General features: G+C 43.3%; 1 protein-coding gene across 1 annotated transcript; it reads left to right on the top strand.

The window, feature by feature from the left end:
* Positions 1 to 1,686: 1,686 nt before the first annotated feature.
* pard6b (par-6 partitioning defective 6 homolog beta (C. elegans)) lies at positions 1,687 to 26,843 on the top strand. Its single transcript, XM_075476231.1, has 3 exons — positions 1,687 to 2,056; positions 3,193 to 3,415; positions 22,973 to 26,843. Exons 1-3 carry the CDS (start codon positions 1,994 to 1,996, stop codon positions 23,905 to 23,907), a joined length of 1,221 nt encoding a protein of 406 aa, XP_075332346.1. The 5' UTR covers positions 1,687 to 1,993; the 3' UTR covers positions 23,908 to 26,843.
* Positions 26,844 to 27,960: the final 1,117 nt, after the last annotated feature.

Raw genomic sequence — 27,960 nt, 5'->3', positions numbered from 1 at the left:
TTTGTCCTCCACTTGTCCTTATATGTTTGATGAATCACCTCCAAACTGTGTTATCTTTGGCATTTTTTTATGGATGCAACTAAAGAAATGTCTTTGTGACAAACTTCTTGTAAGAACGTGTCTAAACATACATTTTGGGTTTAGTTTTTGTTAAGTTGTTACGTGTAGACGCAGTTTCATCCCTAGAGTTAGGTGCCTTTTTTATGCTTGAATGGTGAATACATCAGTGATAAGTGGCTTAACAATTAAACTGCTTCCCCTGAAAATGGTCAGATATAAGGACTGGACTGAAAATGAGTGAAAAAGCAGCCGATGGCCCCAAAATAAACTTTGAAAAACCTTCTGAAATCCTGGAGAACTGTTGCTCAAGACCACTTTAAAAGATTACAAGAAAATCTGGCTGCTTGGAAGAAAATATGACAAAAATCAGGGCTGGATCAAGAGTTTTGAGCGGTTCTATAGTTACTGTAACATTTACAGAACCAGATGAAATGAAGATGATGACGAAGGTTTGCACAACATGATGAATCACCTCCGAACTGTGTTATCTTCGGCAGTTTTTTATGGATGCAACTAAAGAAATGTCTTTGTGACAAACTGCTAGTAAGAACGTGTCTAAACATACATTTTGGGTTTAGTTTTTGTTAAGTTGTTACGTGTAGACGCAGTTTCATCCCTAGAGTTAGGTGCCTTTTTTTTATGCTTGAATGATGACTACATCGGTGATAAGTGGCTTAACAATTAAAGGGATAGTTCGCCTCTTTTGACATGAAGCTGTGTGACATCCCATATTAGCAATATCATTTATTAGATTAAACTTACCCCCTGCTGCGTCCTGTGAGCCGAGTTCCAGCCTCGTTTTGGCGTTGATGAAAGTAGTCTGGCTAGTTGGCTGGGTTTTAAAAAATAAAGCGTCTTGCTTCAAAACAATATGCGTTCAAAAGAGTAATACATTTGCATCATAAAATCGTTCTCCAGGAAAAAGTCAGCCCTCACACTTGGCTTGGCCCTATTTTTCTCTCCCTTCTATCACTGCGTTCAGCCACCTGCCGACAGCCGCACCTGTTACGGTGTTTGCTGCTTGGAAGCAGGGGACTGCTCGGTCTGCACTTCGGTCTGCACGGTCTACAGAGCCGCAGTGATAGGGAGAGAAAATAGCACCAAGCAACTGTGATGTCTGACTTTTTCTGGATGAACGATTTTGTGATGCAAATGTATTAGCCTATTCTTTTGAACGCATATTGTTTTGAGAAGCAAGACGCTTTATTTTTTAAGCCCCAGCCAACTAGCCGGACTACTTTGTCAACACCAAAACGAGGCTGGAACTCGGCTCACAGGACGCAGCAGGGGGTAAGAAAATATTCATGAACGATATTACTAATATGGGATGTCATACAGCTTCATGTCAAAAGAGGCGAACTATCCCTTTAAACCGCTTCCCCTGAAAATGGTCAGGTACAAGGACTGGACTTAAAATGAGTGAAAAAGCAGCAAATGTCAAGAGAACTGTTGTGCAAAACTCCTTTAAAAGATTACAAAAAGTCTGGTTGCTTGGAAATAAATAACCTCAACATTATACAGTAGCTATTTGGAGTGATTTTGTCAGCCTCTGTTAGCAGGGACTTAAAGATGAGTCTTATTGTGAAGTCTGGGAGAGATACAGGGGCTGTGCCTTTTATTTCCACCAGGCTCAGAGGGAGGCAGAGTCTTCGGCTGAAACCAGGAGGCAGAGCTGAGTGGCGTCGGAGCAACATTGGCCGCGGCAAGTATGAGAGGAGAGAAGTTTACAAGCTGAGCCAGGCCGGTTGACAGCTGCATTCCTCTCCGAGACAACACGAACCGGCGGACGCCGAGAAGTCGCGGGACGCTGTGCGCGTGTGGAAAATAACTGGCGGTGGACGGTTTAGTTTTTTTTGGATAAACGGCAGCGGCGGCAGGAGACGGAGCAGGGCGGCTGCGAGGGCTCTGGCGGCGGTCCCGCTGCTAGCGAAACATGAACAAAAACCACCGAGTGCCGAGCAGCCGATCTCTGAGTGCCGTGGAGGTGAAAAGCAAGGTAATTTTGGACACTTCTTTGCCAGTTTCACTGGCTGTATTTACGGTCCCGACTCTCTCAGCGGTGATTAACGTTACTCTTGCTAATTTAGCCAGCTAAGCGGCTCGATAGCAGGTTATGATGTCGCACAAATTATATCCACGCAAGCTAAACCTACGCAGGCAAGTACATTACTTTTTATTTTTATTTTTTTAAACCTTAAACTAACTCGTTGATATCTCGTCTGACTTCCAAGTTATTTCTGATAAGTTTTAATCGCTAGCTAGTAAGTTTTGAAGGTGGAGGATAACGTCAGCTGACGCCGCAGTGTGCCAGTGTCACCTGTCACAGCCTCCTCCGCCGCCCCCCTTTTACTCATTTACCAAAGTTTCTGTGAAGTTTCACTCCCAACCTGTCCTCCTAAGATGTTTACAAGAGTTACAAAACATTTATGACGAATGAAGCCAGCTAGAGGAGTGTGCAGCTGCTTGTCATGTTATTTACTCGTGTGTACAGGTGTCATACGGCCTGCGACAGAGCGGCTCCTTCCGCGACAGAGCGGCTCCTTCCGCGACAGGCTGCCTGCGTCCTGCTTGTATCATGATTACACACAAACCCGCCGTGGAGTGGGGCCCACGAGGCTCTTTTTGCGGCTCAAAACTAGTTGAACACCAGCTGACATGTGTTGAGACAAATTATGACCTTTCTATGTCTCCCCATGCAGCTACTTTACAAATACCATCCAGAAACGTACTTTATTTTGGGGTTATTTTCTCCAGACTAAGCTCCAGCTTTTCCTTTTATTTCCTCAACTTTCACTTTTTGCACCAGTGTGTAACAACTGTGTCCAACTTGGCAGTGAATTGTAGATCATCTTTTGTCAGCGCTTGGCAACAGTTACCACAACAACCAGTACTACTTGTCAACATTGTTCTGTGTCTCAGCCTGTCAGCTGCCTGAAGATCTGCAGCTATTGATCCAGTCAGCCCAGCACTCATCAGTGTTTACGTTAATAATTCACAACATGTGGCGTGGCAGCTTGTCCGCACGGATGGCACACGCGGGGTGGGATTATAACGGTGCATTGTCCATAATATCCACAGTTATTTGCTGGCATGTTCATGCTCACATGTGAATGCCTGTCTGCCTCATCCCAGTTTGGTGCAGAGTTTCGTCGGTTCTCTCTGGATCGGTCGAAGCCAGGACGCTTTGATGAGTTCTATGGCCTCCTGCAGCACGTGCATCGCATCCCCAATGTGGAGTTGTTGGTGGGCTACGCTGATGTGCACGGCGACCTGCTGCCCATCAACAATGATGACAACTACCACAAGGCGATCTCCACAGCCAGCCCCCTGCTCAGGCTGTTCCTGCAGAGGAAAGGTAAGAGGAAGGCTGTACCTGTTTGTGAGGTTGCAAACATGGATCTCTTGTTGACTTTGAGCAGCAGATCCATTAAAAAAAAAAAAAAAAAACTGTTGTTTTTTTCAGCCTTTATGCTAGACATTACCCACGTTTTGAGCTGCCATTGTAAACGCAGCTCCAGTGGTTTTCCAACTCTGACCCACATAGCTTGAGGTTGGCGACCTTGCTTTGAAGCGATGTATTTTTCCAAATGCATTTCCATGTCAGGGCTCGCCAAAACAAACAAATAAAAAAAAGTTAACTAGATGGATATTTGCTCTCTCCACTCTTTATGTTTCATCAAACTGCCCAGGACAGGAGGAACTTCCCTATTTGAATGTCCTGTTTTGAGACGCTTGAATTTAATGTTTTTTTTTTTTTTTTTTTTTTTTTTTTTTTTTTTTACTCATTTGACTGATTTGGGGCAATTTTTGTACACCGTACTCCTGCATAATATTTCCTTTCCTAAGTGACCCAGATCCGCCCTCTTAGGACATCACCTGTTTCGTCCCAGCTCCTTTCGCACTTATTTGTTTCCTAAATTGTCTTCCCATTTGTCTAGGTACCTAACTTACCGCACTTACTCTAGCACTAGTTATGCTCTTAGCTGTTTGGTTTTGGAAGGAAATGCACTTATGATTTCTTGTGACCTGAAGTTCTTTTGCCTACCGATGTGGAACACACTTATTGTAAGTCTGCAAAATGACCGTAATGTGTCCTGTCGTTGCAACAGTTGGTATCACGGATGGTTTCTTTGCCATTTCAGGAAATTAGAAGTTTTGTTTGCCGTATTTCATGTTAATCATGTGGAAGTTATTGTTCCACATGTTTAGAGACGGTGTAACCTCCTTTCTTACTCTGATTTTTTTCCTTTTAAGTGTGTATGAACAAAGAATCTGCGGAGGGTGACCTGTTGAACATGGCGAGGATCCCAGGGTCTGCCGGCCAGGGGCGGACCTTGCCTGTGTGCTCTGTTGTGTTTAAGCTGTCTTGCTGTGCCATATGACCCTATAGAAGCTTAGCCACTTTGTCAGGAGGAGATTAGTGGGGTCACTGTGCAGCGCTGCATGGGACCATGTTTCAATTACACGCTCCAGACACTAGCCCCACGCTGGGTCCACTGCTGTTCGTAAACACACAGGAACAACGTGAAAGTACGACAAAGGCAGGCAGTCGACATCCGTCATGCTCTCATGTAGAGGAGCTGGAATAGAAACTGAGGATACACTCACGTTAATGCAGCCCAACCCCCCCACAGACCCCATTAACCTCAGACGCTGGCTTCCCTCCTGATTTGTTAGCCCCCCCCTCCTCCACCTTACCGTTGGGCACCAGTTGGTCCCAGCTTTAAAAGCTCCGCAGTGTGCAGACGCAGCAGATTGGCGTCTTAGATAATTCATTATGTATCTGCAGACGCCCGTTATTATCTTGTGATGAGTCTCTTTAGCGCTGCGATAACCACACGTTAAAAGAGACGTGTCACATTCACGTCAGTTGCATGCTTTTACGAGCTCTGCTTTGGTGGAATAACAGATGCCTTGAGATGGCAATTGGTTGTGTTTTTGATGAAATTATCTTCTATGAGGGCAGTTTCTGTACAGCTGGCCCTTCATGAATCTGTTTCAAAGCAGGTGAGTCAAGTTCAGACTGATGTCATCCTCAGCATACCTTAGAAGGAAGGTCATGCGTTAACTGTGGTGATTTAGGTCTTTGATCTGATTATATTTATGTCTCCAGACTGCTGCTGCTGTGTCCTTTTGAGATGGTGTAACTGTGTTAAATGTCTTGGACGATTAGAAGCCAGATGCAGTGAGAATAGTTATGATAGCATTAGAGCTGAACTCAAGATAAAACAGCAGCGTTGGGCCAGCGTTGCCTCCAACTTGGCCTTGGTGGAGCGGTGAAATCTTATTTTCACAGATATGTGGGGGTTTAAGTTTGGGGCTGATTTAAAAACAACGCATTGTCTCCGGTTACAGCGCTCATCGAAGCATTTGCAGCGAGCGATTTCATGATATGTGTGTGTTTAGTCTGGGCGCAGATCGGTTTGTGTGTAATGATGATTATTCTTGGCCGTGCTTTTTATTCGCCCGTAAAGTCTTGGGTGCTCTGTGGGTTTTTGTTCATTCACCACGGTGCAGATGCTTCGCTGGCTCTGAGTCCGTGTTGTTGCGCTGTTTTTGTCTGGCTCAGAGATACTCATTGCGCGGCTCGCGAGCCACATGCGGCTCCTCAAGCTTTAATTGGTGGCTCGCACTCGCATAGTAGCTTATACTGCACAGTATTAGGTATTTTTATTAAGTATTAATTAAGGCTTAATGGTGTTTCCTAAAGGGGGCTCTGTTAAACCTGGCAACGCAGCCCACTTTAACCACCTCACACCTGATCGCAGAGCACGCTAGCTCCTTTAGCCAGCGCGAGATGCAGGCACAATGGATCGGTTTTTAATTAAAAAAGGGCAAAAACCAGCACAAAAACCATGCTCATCCAGAATGTCTCACTATGATTACAACAACAAACTACAAATACAACATGAAGAAAGCCAAGGACATGCATGCCAGCTTCCGCTGATCCCAGTATTAAGGCAAATATGGTCTTAATTGAAAATGTATTGGCTGTGTTGTTTCTTTTTTTGTGGGATGTTTTATATGTAGAAATGCATATTTGCAAAAGGGAACTTAGTATGTTGTGGTAAAAGTGGCTCTTCCCTTGATTTTGCTCTGCCAATGTGGCTCTTGGGAAAAAAATAGTGAGTATCTCTTGTCTGGCTCTCGAACAATGCAGAAGTTGTTGTTGTTTGTGCTTCGACGCTACATCACCGACCCGCCGTGAACGTCTTATTGTTCACTGCTGAGAATGGTGTTTGTTTTTCAGAGGGGCCTCAACACACACACCAGTGCAACCCTGCAGCAGTGGGTATTCCCTCCACCCCCCGTCTGTGTGTAAGGTGGTGAAGGCTGTTGAGCGGGCGGGGATACGTCCACAGTTTACCAGTTGTCATGGCGCCCTGAAAGAGAGCTGTTCATTGGTGGGTTACTGATACTGGAGGGTCAGTGAGGATGCTGGGAGGACTGAACCTCTGATATTGAATGTGTTATTTTGGCATGTTTGTTTTTGCCAGAGAGACTTCTTAAACCACCTGAATCCGAATGAAATCTAAAGGTAACGGCGCCGTGTAATCGGAGAATATCGTGGAAGACCAAACACCCTATTTAGTCATTTCAAGGTTATTTTCTCTTGAAATAGTTTTGTTTTTATTGTCCTCATGTGATTGATGGCTATTAGCTGAGAGAGCAGCTTTTGCCAGCTGGTCAGATGCAGTTTAAGTATCTTTTCGTTACTTTAGTTCCAGTTTAGGTTTAGAGGGAATCAGTAGTTTTATAGGGTGAAACTTTGCTACTGCAGCGTATTGTAAAAAGAAACCAAACGCATAAAGATCTTCTGAAGGTAGGTGCTGTGTTTTAAAACTGATTCAAAGACAACTGTTGACATTATAGGCCGGATAGTTTATCGTACTGAAATATTTCTTTTTTAGATTCAAGCAAAACTGGTGATGGGGAAGCTGGGACTCACCCAGATTAATGTTTACTTAGTTTTAAAGAGCGTTTCCAGAGGAGGTGAGGTCGTTCGGAACAGTGTTTGATTGTTTTCAGGTTGTCATTCCTGTGTTGGTCGCAGCTATGAAAGCAATCGGGGCGTGTTTGTTTGGTGACGCTGCTCACTGGTCACATAGTTTGAGCTCTGAGTGGGTCATAACCATTAAAAGTTGAGGGCAAAGGTATGGAAAGCCACAGGAATGCTTGTATTTGTGCATTACAGCAGGGACTGCTTTGGTAATTAGTAACCAGTGCATGAGTTAACCACCTAGAGTACAGGAAATGTACATTGTAGAAGCGTACTATGTACTCCTGCAGTGTACTTTTGTGTCTTTTAGAAAGAGTGAGGATGCAAAGTGATGAGCAAAAGTTTTGAGCCACCCCTTATTTCGTAATTTATTAACAGAAAGATGGCAAATTAGTGCAGTATTTTAATGACACATCTCCAAATATAAATGTAAATGTATAAGATATATAAGTATGTAAGGCAAAATCTGTTCTGAGCTCCTTTATCCTCCAACACAGCCTGAAGCTTTCTGTCCTTTCTTTAAGGAGTCTTCAGGAATAGTTCTCCACTTGCCCGATAGAGCCCGCTTTCATGGAAATCAGCGCAATTGGAAAACTTTGCGCAGCGGGCATGAAACTTTCTCGCGTTTTCCCTTTGGTAAACTTTCCTTGGTCTACAACAGACGGGATATGTTTGTAAAATAGCCGGAATTCTCCTTTAAGAACGGCTTCTTGACAGCCACCCTTCCATGGAGCCCATCTCTGATGAGGCTTGGGCCAACAGCAGATGGATCAGCTGAAGGTCCAGATGCATCTCTCAGCTCCTGTGTCAGGTCTTTGCTGGAGTTTTTCCTCTTTCTTAAGGACATCACTTTCAGATCCTGTTCATCTGCTGTAGATAGTTCTTTAGGCCTGACACTTCTTCTTTTGTCCTCCACTTGTCCAGTTTTCTCAAATGTTTTAAGGACACACTGCACACCATGCTGAGATATGCCAAGTTTTCAGCTAACAGCTCTTTGGGAATCACCTTGTTGCTGCAGAAATCCTGTTTTCTGTCTGTCAAACTGTGTTATCTTTGCTGTTTTTCACAGATGCAACTAAAGAAATGTGAACAAATGATGTGTCTGTGTGACAGGCTGCTGGGAACAAAGTGCCTAAAGATCCAATTTAAAATGGCTTCTTTGCTAAGTTGCCTGTTATGTGTGGACACAGCACTGGTTCATCCCTTGAGTTAGGAGCCTTTTTTCTGCCTGAATGATTCACAAGTCAGAGTTAAGTGGCTTAACAAAGAAATAACACATCAGGTACAAGGACTGGACTGAAAATGAGTGAAAAAAGCAGGAAATGTCCAAAGAAAAACTTTGAAAAACCATCAGAAAGCTTTGAGAACTAATGCTCTGGGCCACTTTAAAAGACTGGAAGAAGGTCTGGCTGCTTGGGAGGGTTGGATCAAGACATTTGCACAGTTCTGTTGGGAATCACTAAAGAAATGGGATCAAATGGTGTGTCGTTCCGACAGGACGCTCGTGACGAAGTGCTTTAAGACACACCGGTAATGCTCGAATGATTCATAGGTCAGTGTGAGGTGGCCACATTCCTGTGGAAATGTCAGGTACAAATCTCTGGACTGAAAATGAGTGAAAAAGCAGCCGATGGCCCCAAAATAAACTTTGAAATACCTTCAGAAAGCCTGGAGAACTGTTGCTCAAGACCACTTTAAAAGATTACAAGAAAATCTGGCTGCTTGGAAGGAAAATATGACAAAAATCAGGGCTGGATCAAGAGTTTGGAGCGGTTCTATAGTTACTGTAACATTTACAGAACCAGATGACATGAAGATGATGTGGAAGGAGGCTGCTCCACCACCACATGCGAAGAAGACGTCACACGATGTGATTGAGGTGAAGGGATCCCCAGTCGCCCCTGCTTTGGATCTGAAGCTTTCCATCGAGCATTAATTATTCCCCAGGATGCTGCTTGTTATCATTGAGGGAACGACGGGTTCGGGGCACTTGCAGAAGAATGTGCGGAGGAGGTAGATGTCTCAGGCCTAATAAGAGAGGTAGAAGGATGAAAGGGAGGAAGAGTAAACAGTGCTGAAGTAGGAGTCATCTGTAAGACTTTGTTTTGGCACGGAATATAATTAGAGATGAGATGGAGCAACACATAAAGGGAGTGGGATAGTGGGAATAGTATTAGTGAGGGAGGAATGCAGAAATGAGGCCCAAGATGGGGAGAGTGGAAGAGAGAAAGAAATTAAGAGAGGGAGAGAGATGGAGGAGAGGAGGAGGAGGAGGGGGGGAGGGCATTTTGGGTGGAATGTGTCCAGCGTCTGATCAGGTCTGCTGGCTCGATCTGACAGGACAGCGGGCCAGTCTGGATACCAGGCCGAGAGTCCGGCTCAGTCAACGATGGACACGGAGAGAAAACTGAGCCAAACACAAACCCCTCACTTCTCTGATACCTGACTTAATGAGAAAATGGAGGGAGGGTGGCTGGTAATGAGAGGGGAGTCAGTGGGAGCCCAGGCTCCGCGGGGGAAGTCTGCTTGGAGAAAGAGAGGGGGAAATGATCTGCATAAGAATTATGAAGGAGGGAGAAACTACACTTTGAACTGAGAGGAGAAGCCAAGCCAAGGGTGGTTAAAAGTCTGCAAGGGGTGAACCGAAAAGCAAGAAAAAAGAGCAGAGTGATGGAAGAGGGAGGCTGTGAGCCAGGAATGTTTGCGTCAAGTGAGCGCGTGATAAGAGCTGGTCGAACCGTTGAAACTCAGACATCATAGATGCCTTCTGATGAGCTGCCTTTGCTGAACAGATCTTCCACATTTCCAGAGACTGGACTCCACAGCGGGACCGGGCATCGGTCCCTTCTCCTGAAACATTAACAGATGTCCCAGCACAGCTAGTGTGAAGATGACTTTTCCTTTTGGTTTGCAAGCTGACAGCTTATTTCTTGTTTATCTTTAATTAAAACGCATTCCTTCTGTCCCCTGGGCTCGGCGCGATACTGATTTCAGTACGAAGCTTGATAGCTGATATGCTTATCTTTGAATTCCTTTGGGCGCGCAGCTCCGGCGTATTTACCCTGGCGAGCGGTGCGCCGCATCCAGCAGGCTCTGACACGCAGCTCCCGACTGCTGAACCTTTGTCCCTGTTGGTGCTTAATTTGCTCATCTTCCTTTTGCTTTCAGTAAAGTCTGAACACGAAGCTAAAATCAGCCGATCTTAGTCGAGGATACTTTCCCAATCATTTTTCCCAGGTCGTGTTCATTCAGCCTTTTTATCTCAGATGTGACGCTAAACTTTATTCTTATCATTTAACCTTCCGTTCGTTTTTGGGTTTGTTTTTTTTTAGATGACGTAACGGTATAAGAATTATGGAATGACTCAGTCCTGGGTAGAAAGTTAAGGACTCACCCTCTAAATTTGCATTTCTAAAACAAATACCCACACAAGTCTGAATATGTAAATAAGTCTGCAGTTAAAAAAAGAGTGCCTGCAGAGCTCAGCGAGCCGTTGCACCTGGAGGAAACATGGCCGCAACAACAGAGCTGCAGTGGACACAACAGAACGGATTATGAAGCTCCTTCAAGCAGGCAATTCATCTCTAAATGTGGCAAAAGGGTCTAAAATTTCACGCGAGTACAAACAAAAAGGGGAAGGTTGTCAAAAAGGGGGAAACATACGGGTCAAAGAGCCGGGACAAGAAGCTCGAAACCGTACGTCTGGAAACAGAAGAAGAGCCAAACGTAAAAGCGTCGCTCAAACCGAAGCAGAAGAAAACAAGGTCACGGTGGGCTAAAGAGAAGCTGTCATGGGCGGTGGATGGTTGGATGAAGGCGATATTCAGTGGTGGAATGTTAGTTTGGTGCAGTGAAACATAGAAAAATAGCTGCCTGCAGAAAACGAGCACATTTCCACAATTATTGATGATTTGGGGTTGGTGTTGGGACCAGAGGAGCCCGGGGAGATTTCTCTCATTCCACCAACTGAAAGGAGGGTTGACGATGCTGAGGGGTATTTTTCTGGATGAAAAGACTCTTAAGAAAGACGAATCAACTCAATGAAATTGTAGATTTGAAGGGTTATTGGTCAAAGCAACCATTTCATGCATGCTGGCTGTAAAAGAATTCCCTTTCTGACACAATTCCAACACAGGTGAACATCCACAGAGCAGCAGAGGACTCGCTGCACTCTTCACCTTGACATATCAAGTGTTAATTGAGCAATAAGGGACTTTCGTGCAAACTTCCTGGTCTTTTTTTTTTATGATTTGAAATGAATAACAATAATACATCTAACAGAGTTACAATGCTTTATCTCAAAGCTGTCACGTACGTGGAAATGGCTTCAGGCAGGAATACCTGTGTGGGTGGTACATGCACAGGGAACGAGTAATAACCGTTTAAATGTCGCTGCCGCCAGTAAAAAAAAAAAAACACGTCTGCATAAAGGTTGCTGTTTCTGTGGTGACCAAAATGTCCTTTAACTTGTAGAAAATCAGTGTTTGTGAGGCAAAGAACAAGAAAGAAGTGACAAAACTGCTTTGAAAGTCAGGATTTCTATGTTTTACAAGCTTTGACTTCCTAAATGATCCAATCCAATTTTATTTATGAAGCACTTTACAACAACCTCAGTTGACCAAAGTGCTGTACAGAAAAATAAAAACAAAACATTAAAAGAATAAAATACAAGAATAAATTAAAATACATTCAACAGCTATATAATTTAAAACTAATAATACTAAAATAAATTTAAAAACAAGAAAAAAATAAATAAATCTCCCGGCTCACAGCTTTGCTCGGCCATGTAGAATCCAAATGTTCTGCTCATGTCAGATTTGGCGCTGCATTATAAAGCGCGTCAGCGTTGGACATTGGACGTGTTTTATTTGCTTTTACTAATATACTGCTTTCACTGCAGAGTTTGAGTTGCAGCATCCAGCTGATATGATGTTTTTATGGTTTGTACTCATTTGGCACACCGCTGGCATGCTTAGGGATGGTTACTCTGTGTGTACTCTTCAAATCTAAGCTAAAAACCTACTTATTTAGGATTGCTTTTAATACCCAGTAGTATGATGACACTTTTATCTTATTTCATCTTATTTGATTTTGTTGTATTTCATTGCTTTCACTGTTCTTTTATTGTTTTTATTTGTTTTTACTTATTCTTCTCTTTATTTATTACCTACTGTAAAGCACTTTGGTACACCGTAAGTATTGTTTCTAAAGGGCTGTATAAATAAAATGCATTTACATTTAAGATCTGCAGCAAAGCCTTAGTTAACCGTGTTTTAATGGTAGGACTCTGGGTTTCGTCTGGTTTATGGCACCTTTTATTCGATCCGATGTCCGTATATAGATGTAATTTCATTAATTCATATCAGTAAATCTTTGCACCAAGTAATGGTGGCCGAGGACAGTTTCTAAATTCTGTTTTAGAAATTATTATTCACTGGAAAAAAAATGCCCCTCCAAAAATAAGTAAAAAAACAAAAAAAATAAAAACAACAAATACGAGACGTTTTTGCTTGAATTAAGCAAAAAAATCTGCCAATGAAACTAGTGAAAATCGGCTTGTCAAGATTTCTTGAAATAAGATGTGATATTTAGGACTTTTAAGATAAAAGTGATCTTGAAATTAACTTAAAAACCTCTTCAAATGTAAAAAAAAAAGCTTGTTTCATGTGAAATATGACTCAAAACAATTTGTTTTCAAGACTTTTTCATTTAACAAGATATTCCAGATGTATTGTATTAAAACAAGTCCCTATATGAAATGAAATGGCTGAAATGATACTTGTTAGGCAGTTGTGTCTTATATTAAGTGTAATGAGATACTCAATGAGACAAATATACTTGGTAAGATTTAGATTTTTTCCAGTGTTTTTAATAATGTTTTAGAAATACAAGTTATTGGGAGTTAACAGCCTGAAATGTGCTGCACATTGAAGGGTCGCAACATGACAGCGGTTTGTCAAAGGTGGAAAAACAGGGAAGATGAACAGTTCCAGGATCCTGAAACTGAAGCAGAGACATGAGATTCCATCACATTTAATGTTGCTGTTTACATCTGCGTGAGTCACCAGATTATACTGCAGGTGAACTGTTGTTTTTCCAAAGCCGGATGCAGGAGAAGAAGAAGGCAGAAAAGATCCAGCAGCACACGCGGCTGCTGCCCTTCTTCTTCACCTTCATCTTCTACGTCAGCCGTCTCCTCCAGACTGAATATAGCAAGTCTACCAGATCCAGATATAAACACCACACCCCAGACTTTGCCTCCTTCCTGTTTCCTGGTATTGAAACCGACATCAATAAATAACCCTCTCCCGCCCCCTCTCCTTCCCTGTCCAAAGCTCAAAAAGACGCATCCTTGCTACTAAACAATGCTGACCAGTCACAGTCCACATATTGACTCTTATCGGCATCTCCTCGGTCCCGTTCATCCAGTCGCTGTCCTTGAAAAACCTGTTTTTTTTTTTTTTTACACACCAGGTCGTCAGCCTTCATTTCATAGCTTTAAAACCAGAATGTATTAGTCGGGACAGTTTGGGTGGGTGGGGGGGGCAAAAAGAGTCCAATCTTCCAGACCAGGTGGGGATAGAAAAAAAGGGCTTGAGTTGAGAGTAGAGGGAGAAAGAACTGGAGGACAAGGAGGACAAAGGATACTGCAGGAAGGGAGAGAGGCGTCTTTGTCAGCACAAAATAAACTGATGTAACTGCTTCATGCTGCAGCGACGAGATGGAGGCAAACACACACAACAGCTGAGCGTGAAGGTGTTTCTCCCCTCCAGAGCAGACTGAAGTTGGGGATCTTTTGATAAATTTCTCCTGTCAAGAGGCGGAAATGAAGCGGGGATTATGAGTGTAAAAGAGGATCCATTTCGGATGTGATATGAAGAGGCCTAGAAGCAGCATAATGAGGCTTAATGAGGAGGAGTCTTTTTAAATAATACATTTCACGACCGATTCCTCACATCACGTCGCAGCCTCCTCTGCTCAGGCTTGCCTCGCACCTCTGCACGTCTCCACAGCTTTTTCCCAGACACTTGACTCAAAGCAGTGCACTGGGCTCTGCTTCAGCCTGTGTATTTACTGGCTCTGCTTCGGCCTGTGTATTTACTGGCCCTGCTCCACCCCCTCCCCTCGGCACTCTCTCTTTGACCTCCCTTCCTCCATTTCTTGCTCCTTCTCTTATCAGCAGCATTAAGGCACTTTTATCTGGGCTGTGCCAGGGAGGTATGCTCACCACTAGGAATAGCAACCCTCTGGGAATTTACTCCTTTGAAAATATTTATTTTTTTTACCACCTCTTTTGTTCGCTTTCCTTTTTCTTTCTTTTTTTTTTTGTGCAAATTTGCTCTATTTTTCTGTCTTGTGTTTAGTTCTTCACCACCTCTGTTTTCCTCCCATCTACAATGGTCCTCACACACTTTCTACCCCCCACCCCCCTCGCCTCCCGTCTTGTATCGTTCCGTGTCCGGAACACCGCGGCACCGGCTTTGTGGTGAACATTCATGCTTGTCATCAACAAACCTGACTGTTTCCAGAACTCCACAACCTTCAACAGCTTGTCCTGTTCCGTCGTGTTTTTTCTTACTCTGATCTTTGAGACGTCGTGTTTGGACACTGTAACTAAAGTCACGGGGACAGCAGTTTTTCTTTATCGTAAACAACTGAAAACCTGGCGTTTGCATTTAGATCAGGGGTGTCAAACTGATCCGTGAAAGGGCCGGTGTGGCTGCAGGTTTTTGCTCCAACCCTGCAGCAGCACAGCTGACTTGTTTCATTCAATCAGCTGAACTGGTTAAGACCTCGGCTGTGTTCGAAACCACATACTACATACTCATCGATCAGACAGTATGCAAAGCGTTTACCCACAATGCATTTCGCTCCTGCCCGAGCCGAAATCAGCCGGCCTGAAGCTGATTTCGCTTAAGCTCTAAACTCTGTAAACTTTAGCAACATTTGAAAAATTTTCAGGCGAGAAAGTAGTCGTTTAGATCCCCAACGTGTTGAAAATCTGACAAAATACCGGCTATTTACAATTTTGTTCCAACGAATTCGGCGCTACTAAAGCTAGCCGCAGTGAGCAACGCACTTACGGTTATTTTCACAAAATAAAATACCCGTTGCCTTTTATCATAGGGAAAGCCATTACAATACAATTGGTGCTTTTTTTTGAAAACAGGAAGTGAACCTACCCTCGTTGTAGCTAGCTTGAAACTGCCGTTTTGACAAGAAATGACGATCAGCGAATTCACGTTACGTTGCATCTTGGGTAGTTTGAGTATGAGTAGTAACCTCATGATGCATACCCAACATTTCGGCGAATCTAGTATTCATTCGGGAACTTCTTGCTTACTCAAACTCGCATACTAACTCAAAAAGTTAGTATGAGTAGTAGGAGTAGTATGCGGTTTTGAAAACAGCCAATGCGCTTTACATAAAGACAAGGCATTTAAAAGAAGAGCATAAAGCAGCATAAAAAACAAGCAATTTAAAGAGAATAAAAAAATAGAATAAAAATTAAAACAGTTAAAAGCAATCAAAGAAGAGGGGAAAAAGAAAAATGTAAAACAATTAAGAGGATTTATAGCATTATGCTTTAAAATGATTTTAAAGGAACTGAACCATAAGAACACCGAAAGAGAAATGTTTTTAACCTGGATTTAAAAGTGCTTTATCAAGCACTTTGTCCAGTGTAGGCTTGATAAAGACGTGTAAACACTTCCTGGTCATGCTGTGCCACCTGGACGCAGTGTCAGCTTTCTGTAACACAGCACCAGAGATAACAGCTATCATTTTTTAGTGTTATCATCAGGGATTGTTACGCTGCCGGAAAGCATCCTGTCATCTTGTATCATCACAATTGTGATACTGTAGCAGTGACGTAGCTTCTGAAGTCGTGGCTGTGATGACAGTCGGAGCGAGTGCATGCATGAATGCGTGACTGGAGAAGGAAGTATGTTAATGCACACTGAAAAGGGTGCAGCTCTGCAGACTGGTGTAATCTGCTTTGAGGGACTTTAGTTGTACATATCATCTTGTAATTTAGTTTCCTGTAAGTGTCGGGATGGAGATGCATTAGCTGTTCACCCTGCGGCCTGAGTCCACACTCAGATCGGCGTATTCCTGGGTTGTCATTTTCTCCTCCACCGCTTTGCTTCCTTCGCGCCTCGCTCACTCCATCCAAACTGTGGGAAATCAAAGCGAGCCAGCCGCATAGCTGGAATACCAAACCTGTGCAGAGCCATGGCGAATGCTGGGCAGGCGATTATGTTTTCTCTTGAGAGTATGTGAATTATGCCTCGAGTGAACCCTGATTCTGATACGCCACAGGTCTGTCTTAAGGTTGCTGCCTGAGCTAACCACCACAGCTATTTCCAGAGATAACCATGGAGTGGTGATAAAGTTGTATTGCCTTTAGGAGAAAGGTATGGCATACCAAAAAAATATAAAGAGCAGCAGATAACTGGGAACAAATCATTAGAAAAATGCTGCAGGAACCGTGTGAAAAAGCATTGGCTTTCAGTGAAGTTAGGGGACTCGAATCAGAGATTTAATTAGAAAATACAAATAAAAAAGTGTGTTTTATGTATCTTAATTGGCTGTATGGGCTGCATCGAAGGACTCAAATATCACTAGCCCCTTTCACACTGAGACCCGCTACCTTAGCGGGTCCAAATTGCACCTTCGACCCGCGTCGAGCAATGTGAACGCTTGGCGTGTCAGGGTGACCCGTGTCGCCTGAAGCCGAGTTCAGGGGGCGTTGCCTAGTGGCAGAGCGTCACACGAAACACATAAAATGCTGGGCGTGTACAATGACGTAGGCACAAGCCATGCGTCGGAGGTAGGGTGAAATACACCTGTCTGCATCAAATTTTTCAAACAAAGGATGGCGGGACACCTTGAGAACTCGTTTTTGCATTGCAGTTCATGGAGATGTTACTTTACGGTGCGTCTTGCTGCGTGGGAAACCGCGCTCTCCCATCTTTCTCGCCAGCCCTTCCAGCAGATGTCCATCCTTCACCGTCCCCGACATGTGGCGGTAAATAACGTCCTCTGCTCGGAGGCTGAGGAGGTCGTGGACCTCCTTGTCTCCCCAGTTGGCCATATTAAAAAATGTCTCGAACTTGATGTAGGCTAAAACAGAGTAAAACTTGTCCTCACCTGTCGCTGTTGTTCTGAATCAGCTGTCCATTCTGTCTTTTAAACTCCTCACGTCACGTCACGCCCACTTCCGACCCGCGTCGATTGTGTTCACACCAAACTCGGCTCGGCAAAAAGACTAGGGTCCGACGCGGGTCGAAAGGCGAGTCGAGTTGACACGGCAGCCCGGGTCGGCAGTGTGAACACAACAGCGGACACGCTAAATTCGCGAATTAAACGCGGGTTATTCGGCAGTGTGAAAGGGGCTGTTGACTTCGGCCTTGTTGCAGAGATGGTCCACCCAGCCTCCTGGTGAGGCTGGTTCTGGCCGCACTACCTACAGGACCAGCTTTGCATGCATGGTCATGTGATCCGTCTATTGTTCATTGTGGTGTGGTCTCCTCAAAACAAGCGTCCATGTTGTTCTTCTGCTCCTGCTCCTCATTTTCTGGCACTTTTATCCACATGGTGACAGACATTTGGGCTTGTAAAGGACCTGCAGATTGGTTTGGATGAAGGGATTTACGTCGCCGTGAAGCATTTCCGGGGACAGCGCGTGCTATTTGCTGCTGCTTCGTGTTCTTTTGTGTAGACCCGTTTGTTAATTTCCACTGACTCATGATATCCTTATCAACTATAAAACGGTCTTTAGGGAAGCTAGTCTGTGTCCTCTGTGCTCCAGCTGACGTTCTCCATTGTTCATGTGTGAAAAAAGCTCCAGTTTAAAGTTCAAGGTAAAAAAAAAAGAGCATTACACTTTATGTAATAGAGCCGCTCACAACGGATCACCATCTTTCTGTTGGACCCTCTTTGCCTGTATGATGTTGTCCTTAAATTGAATGTTTGCAGGCTGTATGTGATAATTATCATCTCCGAGCCCAAGCCGGAACAACCCCGAAACGTCCCCGCTGGTGTGTGTCTCTGTTGCGTAAACTGATTGTTTAATAAACTATAATTAAGAATAGTTTATTCAGATATTAGTTACTGATTAACAATGTACCATTCCTAATAGTGACAGTTCAAAATATTTATCATAATTAAGTGTGTTGAAGAGGTCTAACGGGTCATTATCCTTTCATTCTGAATCATTATCCCACATTAAAGGGTACGTTTAAAAGCTGCGTTTATTCACAGTGTGGTTTATGAAGCTCTGCTTCTTTACATCTCTGTTCCACGAGCATCATTCATGGAGACGCTGACCTTTTCCTTTGGAGAAGCCACCAAACGGTCGTGATTTCATCTCACAGACGAGTATTTACTGTGGTAGAACCGAGAAGCCTGCGATCTGGAATCAAGGAGCCATCGTCACACATGCACGACAAACCGTTTTGTAGCTCTGCTGTCATTCTGACTGTAAAATAGTAACACTTCAAGGTATTTCAGGGTGGAAAGCTTGATAAAAGGAGAGCTCGCTGGCTTGAGTTTCTCTTTTATATCTTATCTTCTTCCGTCCCAGTTCTCCTATGATTGTTCATCTTAACCCTTTCACCCACACTCTGTGGGTGCAGCGTACCACCGGCGAGCTTTAAAGCGATTCAATCCGTGTTGTAGGCTTCAGTGATTGGAACCAGACCCTCAACAACCAGCAATTGGCCATTCTGTCGTGGTCAGGGGTGGTTGCTGTTGTCTGATAATGTCTGGTGTGCATGTATGAATAGCACAATGATCTATTTGGCTGAATTAATGTGAGATTCACAACTTTTTATTCGCATATTTCGTGATTAACGGCTTGTGCCTTCATTCAGTATGTGCACATCTGAACTAACTTGGAGTATTTGACGGCAGGTTTTGATTGTATAACCAGTTTTATACCAGTTTTACTGACTTATTTTCCAACTCTGATTGGACTTCGGCTCCATCCATGTTGGGAAGTATTTCCTTTTTTTTTTTTTTTTTTTTTCCCCTGCATCGGTGTGTTTGCTTCACTTTCCGACAAGTTGACAGAAAAGAAAGAAACCTTTTTGATGCTGTGCCCTCACCATTTACAGGTGATTTACTCATAACTGCATACATTTAGTAAAAATGGGATATTTGCTGTGGCCTCCACAAAGACCTTTAATGAGCCCTCGTTGCCTTTGCATCTCTGATTGTTGGATGACTAATTCCTTAATGGAGGGATGACTTAGAAAATAGATCTGCTGGATAAATCTACAGATACAAGACCCTTTTTTAAAGATCTGGCAGCCGCTCCTTTCATCCAGCTGTTGTATTCCAGGGCTGACAGGCAGGAGGAAATGATGGTCTCTATAACCTTTAAATAGTTTTTATTCTGCTCTTAAATAATAACAGTGTTTGAGCTCGTCAGTCGCCGTTGGAAAACGTTCTTTTCCACATTATTTATCTGCTTTAGGTAAAGAAATTAAGAGCCGGTACTTTTCAGTGTATCATATTTGATATTCTGTTGGCCTACTCGTTATTTTTAATGAATAAACGGAGAGGAAACGAGGCTCGGTCTCCTCTGACGAGCTCGGACGTCTCGACTGCCTGAAAATAAGCTCTTATTTTCTTTCTGCTTGCACACACTTGCAGATCTGCGCTGCTGCCACTTATTAGCAGGACGTCACTGTGTGTGTTCATGCCTGTGAGCGGCCCTGAGGGGAGCATCTCGCTCTCTGCTGAGCTGCCATCTTTGGCAGGGATGGTTGATGAATAGTTGTCTGGAAGGAGTGATATGAGATGTGGAGCGTAGCCTTCTTCTATGCATGACTGCACCTTTAGAACAGAGAGAGATGTTCCACTTGCAGGTCCTTTAGTGGCGAATGTTTGTGACTGTGAAACGTAATAAAAGAAATATTGGAAGGGGATCATAGCGCAGATAATTAAGCTTTTGTTTTGGATTGTTTCCGCCCCGAGGCTTTTGGGAAACTTCTGCCCCTACGTGTCTCCATATTGTTGAGTTTTCTCAGCTCGACAGTGATATAGTAACTGTGTATACACTAAAGTCGCGCCTCATGGGAACTGAAACGCGATACCGCCGCTCTTTCTGCGGACAGTCGATCCTTTGTTCCGGGTTTGGGGTGGAGCGGGGAGTGGCGAGGCCCGTACCTGTCAGAACCCGAGAGCTGGAAATCTTTATCAGCCACCTGAGCGGATACTTTCCCAGATTACTCACACACTCACACTGAGACTGAATATTTATTTATAGAACACATCTGTCTAAAAGTAGAATGAGCACAGTTCGAGGTGAGGACTGTGAGCTGTTTTTTCAGGAGAAAGAAGGTAAAAATAACATCAGAAACGGACCAAAATAAGATGAAAAGCGAGAGAAGAAGTCACAGAGATGTTAATGTTTAGCTGCTTGTGTTGTCCCGGTTAACTATTAGAGATCCAAGGTTCAGTTTTCATCTGTCGTACCTCGTCAGGGCTTTTTGGTGCAGCTAAAACCTGTAAAAAAGTGTAAACTTATCATATCTGATTTGACCTTTTCGTGCATTCACAACACTCTCAGATATGAAGTTACAGGCAGGAAGCACTCGGCTCATCTTAGCATAAAAACCTGATAAACCTTTTTAAACCTCTGTTGTTAACAAGGTGTAAAAATGTTGAGCTCCAGGATTCCAGGAAGTCGCCGCCTGGCCACGAAGCACAACTTTAAAACCACAACTTGAAATATTTACACATCCAGTTTGTCTAAATCAAACAAAGTGAGTCAGATGGTTTTTCAGTCCCGAGCAGCTGTTTCCAGTTTCTGTGACACGTTCAGCCGAATGTTTCCCGGTTCTTGCATCACACCTAACGCAGGCCCGAGGGAGGGAAATGTTAGATTGCATTCAGCCACCTTTCATTTGTGCTGTTACTGCTTTATTGTTGATGGGACAGACTGATAACAGCTTCCTAAGTCTGACTTTTAAGTGCGCTGCACCTCATTTGGCTTCTTAATCTGCCTTTTTTCCTCTCTCTGGGGCGTTGATGATGTCACATCGAATCCATTACATACACACTTTATGGGAGTATAACGTGGGTTGGGCAAAGATAAAAATGTTTAATCTAATTAATCACATGATTTCCCTGATTAATCACAATTAATCGCATTTGTACGCAAAATCCAAAAATGAATTCAAAAGTAGTGTATAGCTTTTAGCATTTAGTTTTATTTTAAATGTGCTGCCATATGAATGAAAGTGCCATAACATTTGTTGTGCAAACACACTTTTAACATCAGCATCTTTCTGTAGTTTTTATGTAGAAGCCTCGCTCCACTGTCTGTTTCCTTGAATGACTTGCTGCTATCAGTTGTGTGTTTTGCCTTTAAGTGATATTTTAGACTGGAACTACTACGGTGAGAAGACAATTCAACTTGGCAGAGTTTACAGATGACTTTGGTTCTGTCGACTCCGCCGTCTGGAAGAACTTTAAAATGAAAATGGCCGAGTAAAAGTTCCGTACCCTTCTCCATGTTTGGTGGAGCCGCCGATTACTTTCTTTTCCGGTTCCGCAGCAGACAGCAACAGACTTTTACAAAATAAAAGCCTGTGAGCAACAGACTTTTACAATAATAAAATAAATAATGAAACCTGCGCTAATGCGCGATAAAATCTTTGTCGCCGTCAAATAATTAACGAGTTAACACACCCAGCCCTAAATATAACGGATCAAAAAGACTTGGTTGTTGTGTTTTTTCATTGCAGTTAGTTGCTGGATTTAAGGAATTTTATGCTGTTTTACATGTAAAACTACACATAACTATTTTTTTTTTAAAGATGTGTACTCATTGCTTATCTTTTGAAAAGAGGTTTTCCTGAATGACTTCCGGCTGAGGATGGAGGATTCATGCTGACAGTACGGGACACCGGCCATGTGCCTGTTAAATAATGCAGCAGATCTTGCACACGGGTCATTTTTTGGTGTGCGAGAGCCGTGATGGAGGCCTGCAGGCGGTGCTGAGCGGCGTGTTGGCTGCTGGAGTGCTTTGCATCAGTCTGACCCGAGGGGAGCTGTGAGGATCAGTGTCTTATCTGTGTTCAGCTCAGACGCCCTGCAGCGATGCCTCGGGCTGAAAGTGGTAGCATCATTCATTCATTTCCAAACTCCATGATGCAACAGAAGGTCACCGTGAACAGCAACTAGAAGTCTGACTATCTCAGTGATACTCACTATTTTTCTCACAAGAGCCACATTGGCAGAGCAAAATCTAGGGAAGAGACACTTTAACGACAACATACTAAGTTCCCCTTCTGCAAATATGCATTTCTACATATAAAACATCCCACAAAAAAAGAAACAACACAGCCAATACATTTTCAATTAAGACCACATTTACCTTAATACTGGGATGAACGGAAGCTGGCGGGCATGTCCTTGACTTTCTTCATGTTGTATTTGTAGTTTGTTGTTGTAATCACAGTGAGACATTTAAGATGAGCATGGTTTTTGTGCTGGTTTTTGCCCTTTTTTAATTAAAAACCGATCCATTGTGCCTGCATCTCGCGCTGGCTAAAGGAGCTAGCGTGCACTGCGGTCAGGTGTGAGGTGGTTTAAGCGGGCTGCGTTGCCAGGTTTAACAGAGCCCCCTTTAGGAAACACCATTAAGCCTTAATTAATACTTAATAAAAATACTTAATACTGTGCAGTATTCGCTGTGTGTTATTTGAAAACATGTATTGTTATTGTTACCATATTGTTATAAGCTACTATGCGAGTGCGAGCCGCACAATAAGTGTCTCTGGACTATCTGAAGGTGATATTAACCGGCTGTCACTTTCCCCTCTGTTTCCACCTTTCTGCTCTTCCTCTTCTCCACTTCTCTTTCTCCACTTCCTCTTCTTTTTTTGTGTTTCGCAGAGGAAGCAGATTACTCGACGTTCGGCACAGACTCGCTGACCAGGAAGAAGAACACGGTGCTGTCGGCGGTTCTTCTGCGGCCGGACGTCAACAAGAAAAAGCCGCCGGTGATCATCAGCCTCCCGAGGGACTTCCGGCCCGTTTCCTCCATCATCGACGTGGACATCCTGCCGGAGACGCACAGACGCGTTCGCCTGTACAAGCACGGCCAGGAGAAGCCGCTGGGTTTCTACATCCGCGACGGCTCCAGCGTACGGGTCACCGCGCAGGGCCTGGAGAAGGTCCCCGGGATCTTCATCTCCCGCCTGGTGCCCGGCGGGCTGGCTGAAAGCACCGGGCTGCTGGCGGTCAACGACGAGGTGCTGGAGGTGAACGGTATCGAGGTGGCGGGCAAGTCTCTGGACCAGGTGACGGACATGATGATCGCCAACAGCCACAATCTCATCATCACCGTGAAGCCCGCCAACCAGCGGAACAATGTTGTTCGCAGTGGAGGCGGCGGCGGCGGTGGCGGCGCCGCGTCAGGTAGTTCAGGACGCTCATCGGACAGCGGCGCCAGCTACTACGGCTACTCGTCACACGGCGCCGCAGCGTCCATGCCATCGCACATCATCCAGAACTTCCCCGTCGGCGAGCTCGAGAGCGACGAAGACGACGAGGACCTGGTCATCGAGGCGGGAGGCGAGGCCGAGCCAATCGGACGCACCGCCTCCAACTACAGCATGCCCCCGCTGCCCCGCTACGAACCGCACCTCAACCTCCGCACCACTAACGACTCCCCGTCCACCTTCTCCGTCAACGCCAACGGGACCCTGCCCGGCAGCGGCAGCAGCGGGTCGCTAAGCAACATCAACGCCAGCTCGGCCACGCCGTCGCCGGACGCGGCAAAGGAGAGGCGGAGTCTGGAGGAGGAGGGCACTGTCATCACACTGTAGGCGGGGCTTCCGCCAACCAATCACTGGAAAAACCGAGACGGACTCAACACTCTGACGCCGGGGGGGTCGCGGACCGGCAAATCAAACGCAGTCAGTGCGGCGGCTGCACCCGAGAAGCACAAAGACCTCAGCGTGTTAACATTTAGAGGTCGAACGCCACCGCCACGCTTTAATGACCACGTGCCATAGAGGTAAACATGTCTAAAGCCACAGCGAGCGTGAGACGAGACTCCCCGTCTTCCCTGTTTTCTGGGAGCCTCTTAAAGGAAACTTTACCCCATTTTCCTCTCTTTACCTCGTTACCGTGACGACCGACTGATCAAGAAAAGTTGATTTTTTTTAAATTTTTTTTTCTTGGAACAGCTTTGAGACGACGTCTCCTTTGAGAATCACTTCTACTATTTAAGCTGTGTTTTTTATATCATCGTCTTTCCTTCTTTTCGTTGAATATTTGTGTCTCAAAGCTGGTCGAACGCCTGGAAATCTCTTCGCCATCCTTCCTTTTTCCTTTTTTCCTTTTTCCTTTTCACGACAAGGGCTATTTCCCCTGCTGCATGCACACAAAATGGACAAAATGTGAACGTCATTTTCATTTTTCTTTTCTTCCACCATCAAATATCCATCTAATGTCTGCGCTTTGCTCTCGTTTTCCAAGCCAGACCCTGATGTTCGTGCATGAAGAGTGTTTTATCTCCAACATTTGCCCGTTTTGTGTCTTAATTCTCTCGTTGAGTCGCTCTGCTCGGACGAACCGTGAGATTCAACCCAGGAGAGAGTAGAGCCGGCAGGTCCTTGGTGAGGCTGGATGGTTTTAGGCTGGACACGCCCGGGTCAGATTGAGTCGTATTGAAAGGAGCAGAATGGAAGTTTTTCTGTGCCATCAGGGTTTGAATATGAATTTCTAATATTGATTTTTTTTTTTTTTTTTTTTTTTTTTTTACAGGATCAAAATCAGACTTTGAATTTGAAAAACCAACAGTGTAAAAAAAAAAAATTCTAAAAACAAAAATCAGTGAAAAAGAATTCAACTTTTTTTCAGCTGAAAAAATTCAACTTCAAAAAATTCAGTGAAAAAAAAATTCAACTTTAAAAAATTCAGTGAAAAAAAAATTCAACTTTAAAAAATTCAGTGGAAAAAAAATTCAACTTTAAAAAATTCAGTGGAAAAAAATTCAACTTTAAAAAATTCAACTTTAAAAAATTCAGTGGAAAAAAAATTCAACTTTAAAAAATTCAGTGGAAAAAAATTCAACTTCAGAAAATTCAACTTCAAAAAATTCAGTGGAAAAAAAATTCAACTTCAAAAAATTCAGTGGAAAAAAAATTCAACTTTAAAAAATTCAGTGGAAAAAAAATTCAGCTCAATAGATATTGAGTAATATCTATTACTCAATTTTATTAACACAAATGGCAAATAGAGTAAACTCAGTCACCGAAGCACCATCATGGCTGATCTGTCCAATGGAGCGTAACTTGATTGGCTGCCGTTGGATGAATTGAGAACAGGGATCGATTGCTTCTCCCTGTTTACCCGGATGTTGAGTCTGGTTCTTTTTCCACTGAATTCTTTTTTAGGTGTTTATTTATTTTTTTCTTTACACTGTTGGTTTTTCAAAGTCTGATTTTGATGCTGTAAAAATTCAACATTAGAAATTCATATTCAAACCCTGATGGCACAGAAAAACCTCCGTAGAGCGGGTTCATTTGGGCACGACTGTATTTGTTAAAGGTGAGGCAGCTCACGACTCGGCTCTCGCCTGATTTTTGAACGTCCTCGCAGCACAAGCCGGATTTATCCTTCGCTGTTCTGACCACACTTTGCCCCCCCCCCCCCGCTCCCGGAGCAGATCCACATGGCTTATTTGAAGCTCACTGTATATGCGTTTCTACTGCACACCCGCTGCTAACTGCCTCCCTGAAGGAGGGCAGACGGTCTATTATTGATTTTCAACATTTGCTCTCCTGCTAAAAGTGCTAAGCCTCACTTTAGCATGGATTTTTATCTCGTGCATTAATATAATGTCCACGCACACACACACACACACACACACACGCACACATATAGTCGTCCGAATCCGTGTGCATTTACACTGAAAGATCCAGCTGTCCAAGGATCCTGTTGGGCTGTGAAAACCCACGAATCCTCCGATGTGCTGCGAGCAGCGTGGAAAAGGTTCGACCTTTTTTTGGTACGGCGCCATCCCGGCGCGACTGGCTCTCATTGGCGAGTCGCTCCCCGAGTGGAAGTCTTTTAATAATAATCATGGTTAACTTATTTTCTGCATCTCCGACTTCACCGCCGGACACTGGGATTGTAACCACATCGGACATTTCTATTTATTCTCTAATTCAGCGTCTGCATGTTCTCTTTCTTTGTACACATTTTATTATGACTTTATTTTTATAACAGATGATGTTTTTGTGTATTCATGATTGTCTTTTTCTTCTTTTTTTTTTGGTAAAAGAAAATCTCAAGGTACGGTAGATTTATTACCCATTTAGAGATCATTGCAGTAGGTGATTTTACTGTTCAGGAAGATCTGTGCTCAACATGACACTATGGCTATTTCTTTTCTTTTTTTTTTTTTTTAAATACTGTGAATTATTTGGGGAGAGAAACGGTTGTATTGGCAAATATTTGGCTTTGAGTCTGATGTATTTTATAAGCGATCGAGCAATGATTTTTGCTTGTCAGATAAATCCAATGGTATAGATTTGTAATGAAGAATGTCAGTATTTTCATATCAATGCTATATATATATATATATATATATATATATATATATATATATATATATATATATATATATAATGTATGTTTTTATCACATTAAATGAAAATGTTTTAAGATTCAACTGGAGATGTATGAATAAATAGACGTACCTGTAGCTGCTGATCGGCGGAGCTGGATAAAATAAACTAATATGTAGCAATAATCGCCGTTTGTCGTCTGTTCATGTGAGAGACGCGGCACATAACGCCACATCTGACCCGATTAAACCGAACCACAACACCTGGATGATGTTCATGCAGCTGTTTTACTTTGTGGAGAGAAAAATAAAGCATGGATACGACTTAAAAACAGCTGAATATTCCGGCTTTGTTGGAAAACAAGATCACTTTTTTTTTTATTATTGATGAACTGATCTGGCTGTTCTGAGCAGTAATGAAAACTATCAGGTTCCAACTTACTCATTCAGCAGCTTCGGAGGATTTTTCTTCTTTTCATTTTTTCACCATAAATTTGAAGTCGGATTGAGACCTGGACTGTTTACAGGCAGGAAACGCCTTCTGTTGAGGTGTTAGTGATGGTTTACTTTGGCTTTTTCTGGATGTAAACCCCATTTTCTTGTGTCTGTTCATCACAGTTCTCTCACAAACATTAACTCCTGGTTCTGCCCATTTATTTTAACTTGCATTTTCTTTTTTCAGACATGTTGCTTTGAGTTTTCTGTCCGGACCCTTTACAAGCTTACCATTTTGTTTGTACTTGCACCAAATTTTAGACACAGCTGATCGTGAGTAAATGACATCCTCTTATTTCAACGCCTTATTGGATTAGTTTTATCGTCCTTTCCATTGCTTCCACTGACGGCTCTCTTGTTGATGCCACGTTTCCTGCCAATCAGCGAGGTGAAACGGCTCACTAAGGTCTGAAAGAAACGCTCTTTTAACTGCAGACTCATTTGCATTTTAAGGTTTGTGCAAGAATTTATTTTAGAGGTGCAAATTAGAAAATTATTCAACAGTTTTTACCTCTATTTTTACAGTAATTTTTATTTTTGCAGATCAAAAGCTTTGGAATTTATGGATATTTCTTGCCATTTAAAGAAATATATATATATATGTATTATTAAGAATATATAAAAAGACAAATAGGGAAATGTATTTCATTTATCGATCATGTCTAATGGTTTTTAGAGGGATCAATAATGACATACAAACCAATTTCTTATAAGAGAGCTAAAACAAACTTTGTTGTGTTTTGTCGCCACCTGCTGGACGAGTCTTGAAGTGCTTATTTTCCTCGGGAGCGCTTGATTTGTTGTAGTG

Source organism: Odontesthes bonariensis, chromosome 10 (assembly GCF_027942865.1).
Source record: "Odontesthes bonariensis isolate fOdoBon6 chromosome 10, fOdoBon6.hap1, whole genome shotgun sequence".
NCBI classification, from domain to species: domain Eukaryota; kingdom Metazoa; phylum Chordata; class Actinopteri; order Atheriniformes; family Atherinopsidae; genus Odontesthes; species Odontesthes bonariensis.
Note: the sequence above shows the minus strand (reverse complement) of the source record. Positions and strands in the feature narration are given on the sequence as shown.

Bases quoted from the DNA above. Each gene is read 5' to 3' on its own strand.
- pard6b (XM_075476231.1), top strand. From the start codon at position 1,994: ATGAACAAAAACCACCGAGTGCCGAGCAGCCGATCTCTGAGTGCCGTG. The intron at 2,057-3,192 runs GTAATTTTGGAC...GCCTCATCCCAG, and splicing joins CCGTGGAGGTGAAAAGCAAG to TTTGGTGCAGAGTTTCGTCG. The intron at 3,416-22,972 runs GTAAGAGGAAGG...TGTGTTTCGCAG, and splicing joins GCTGTTCCTGCAGAGGAAAG to AGGAAGCAGATTACTCGACG.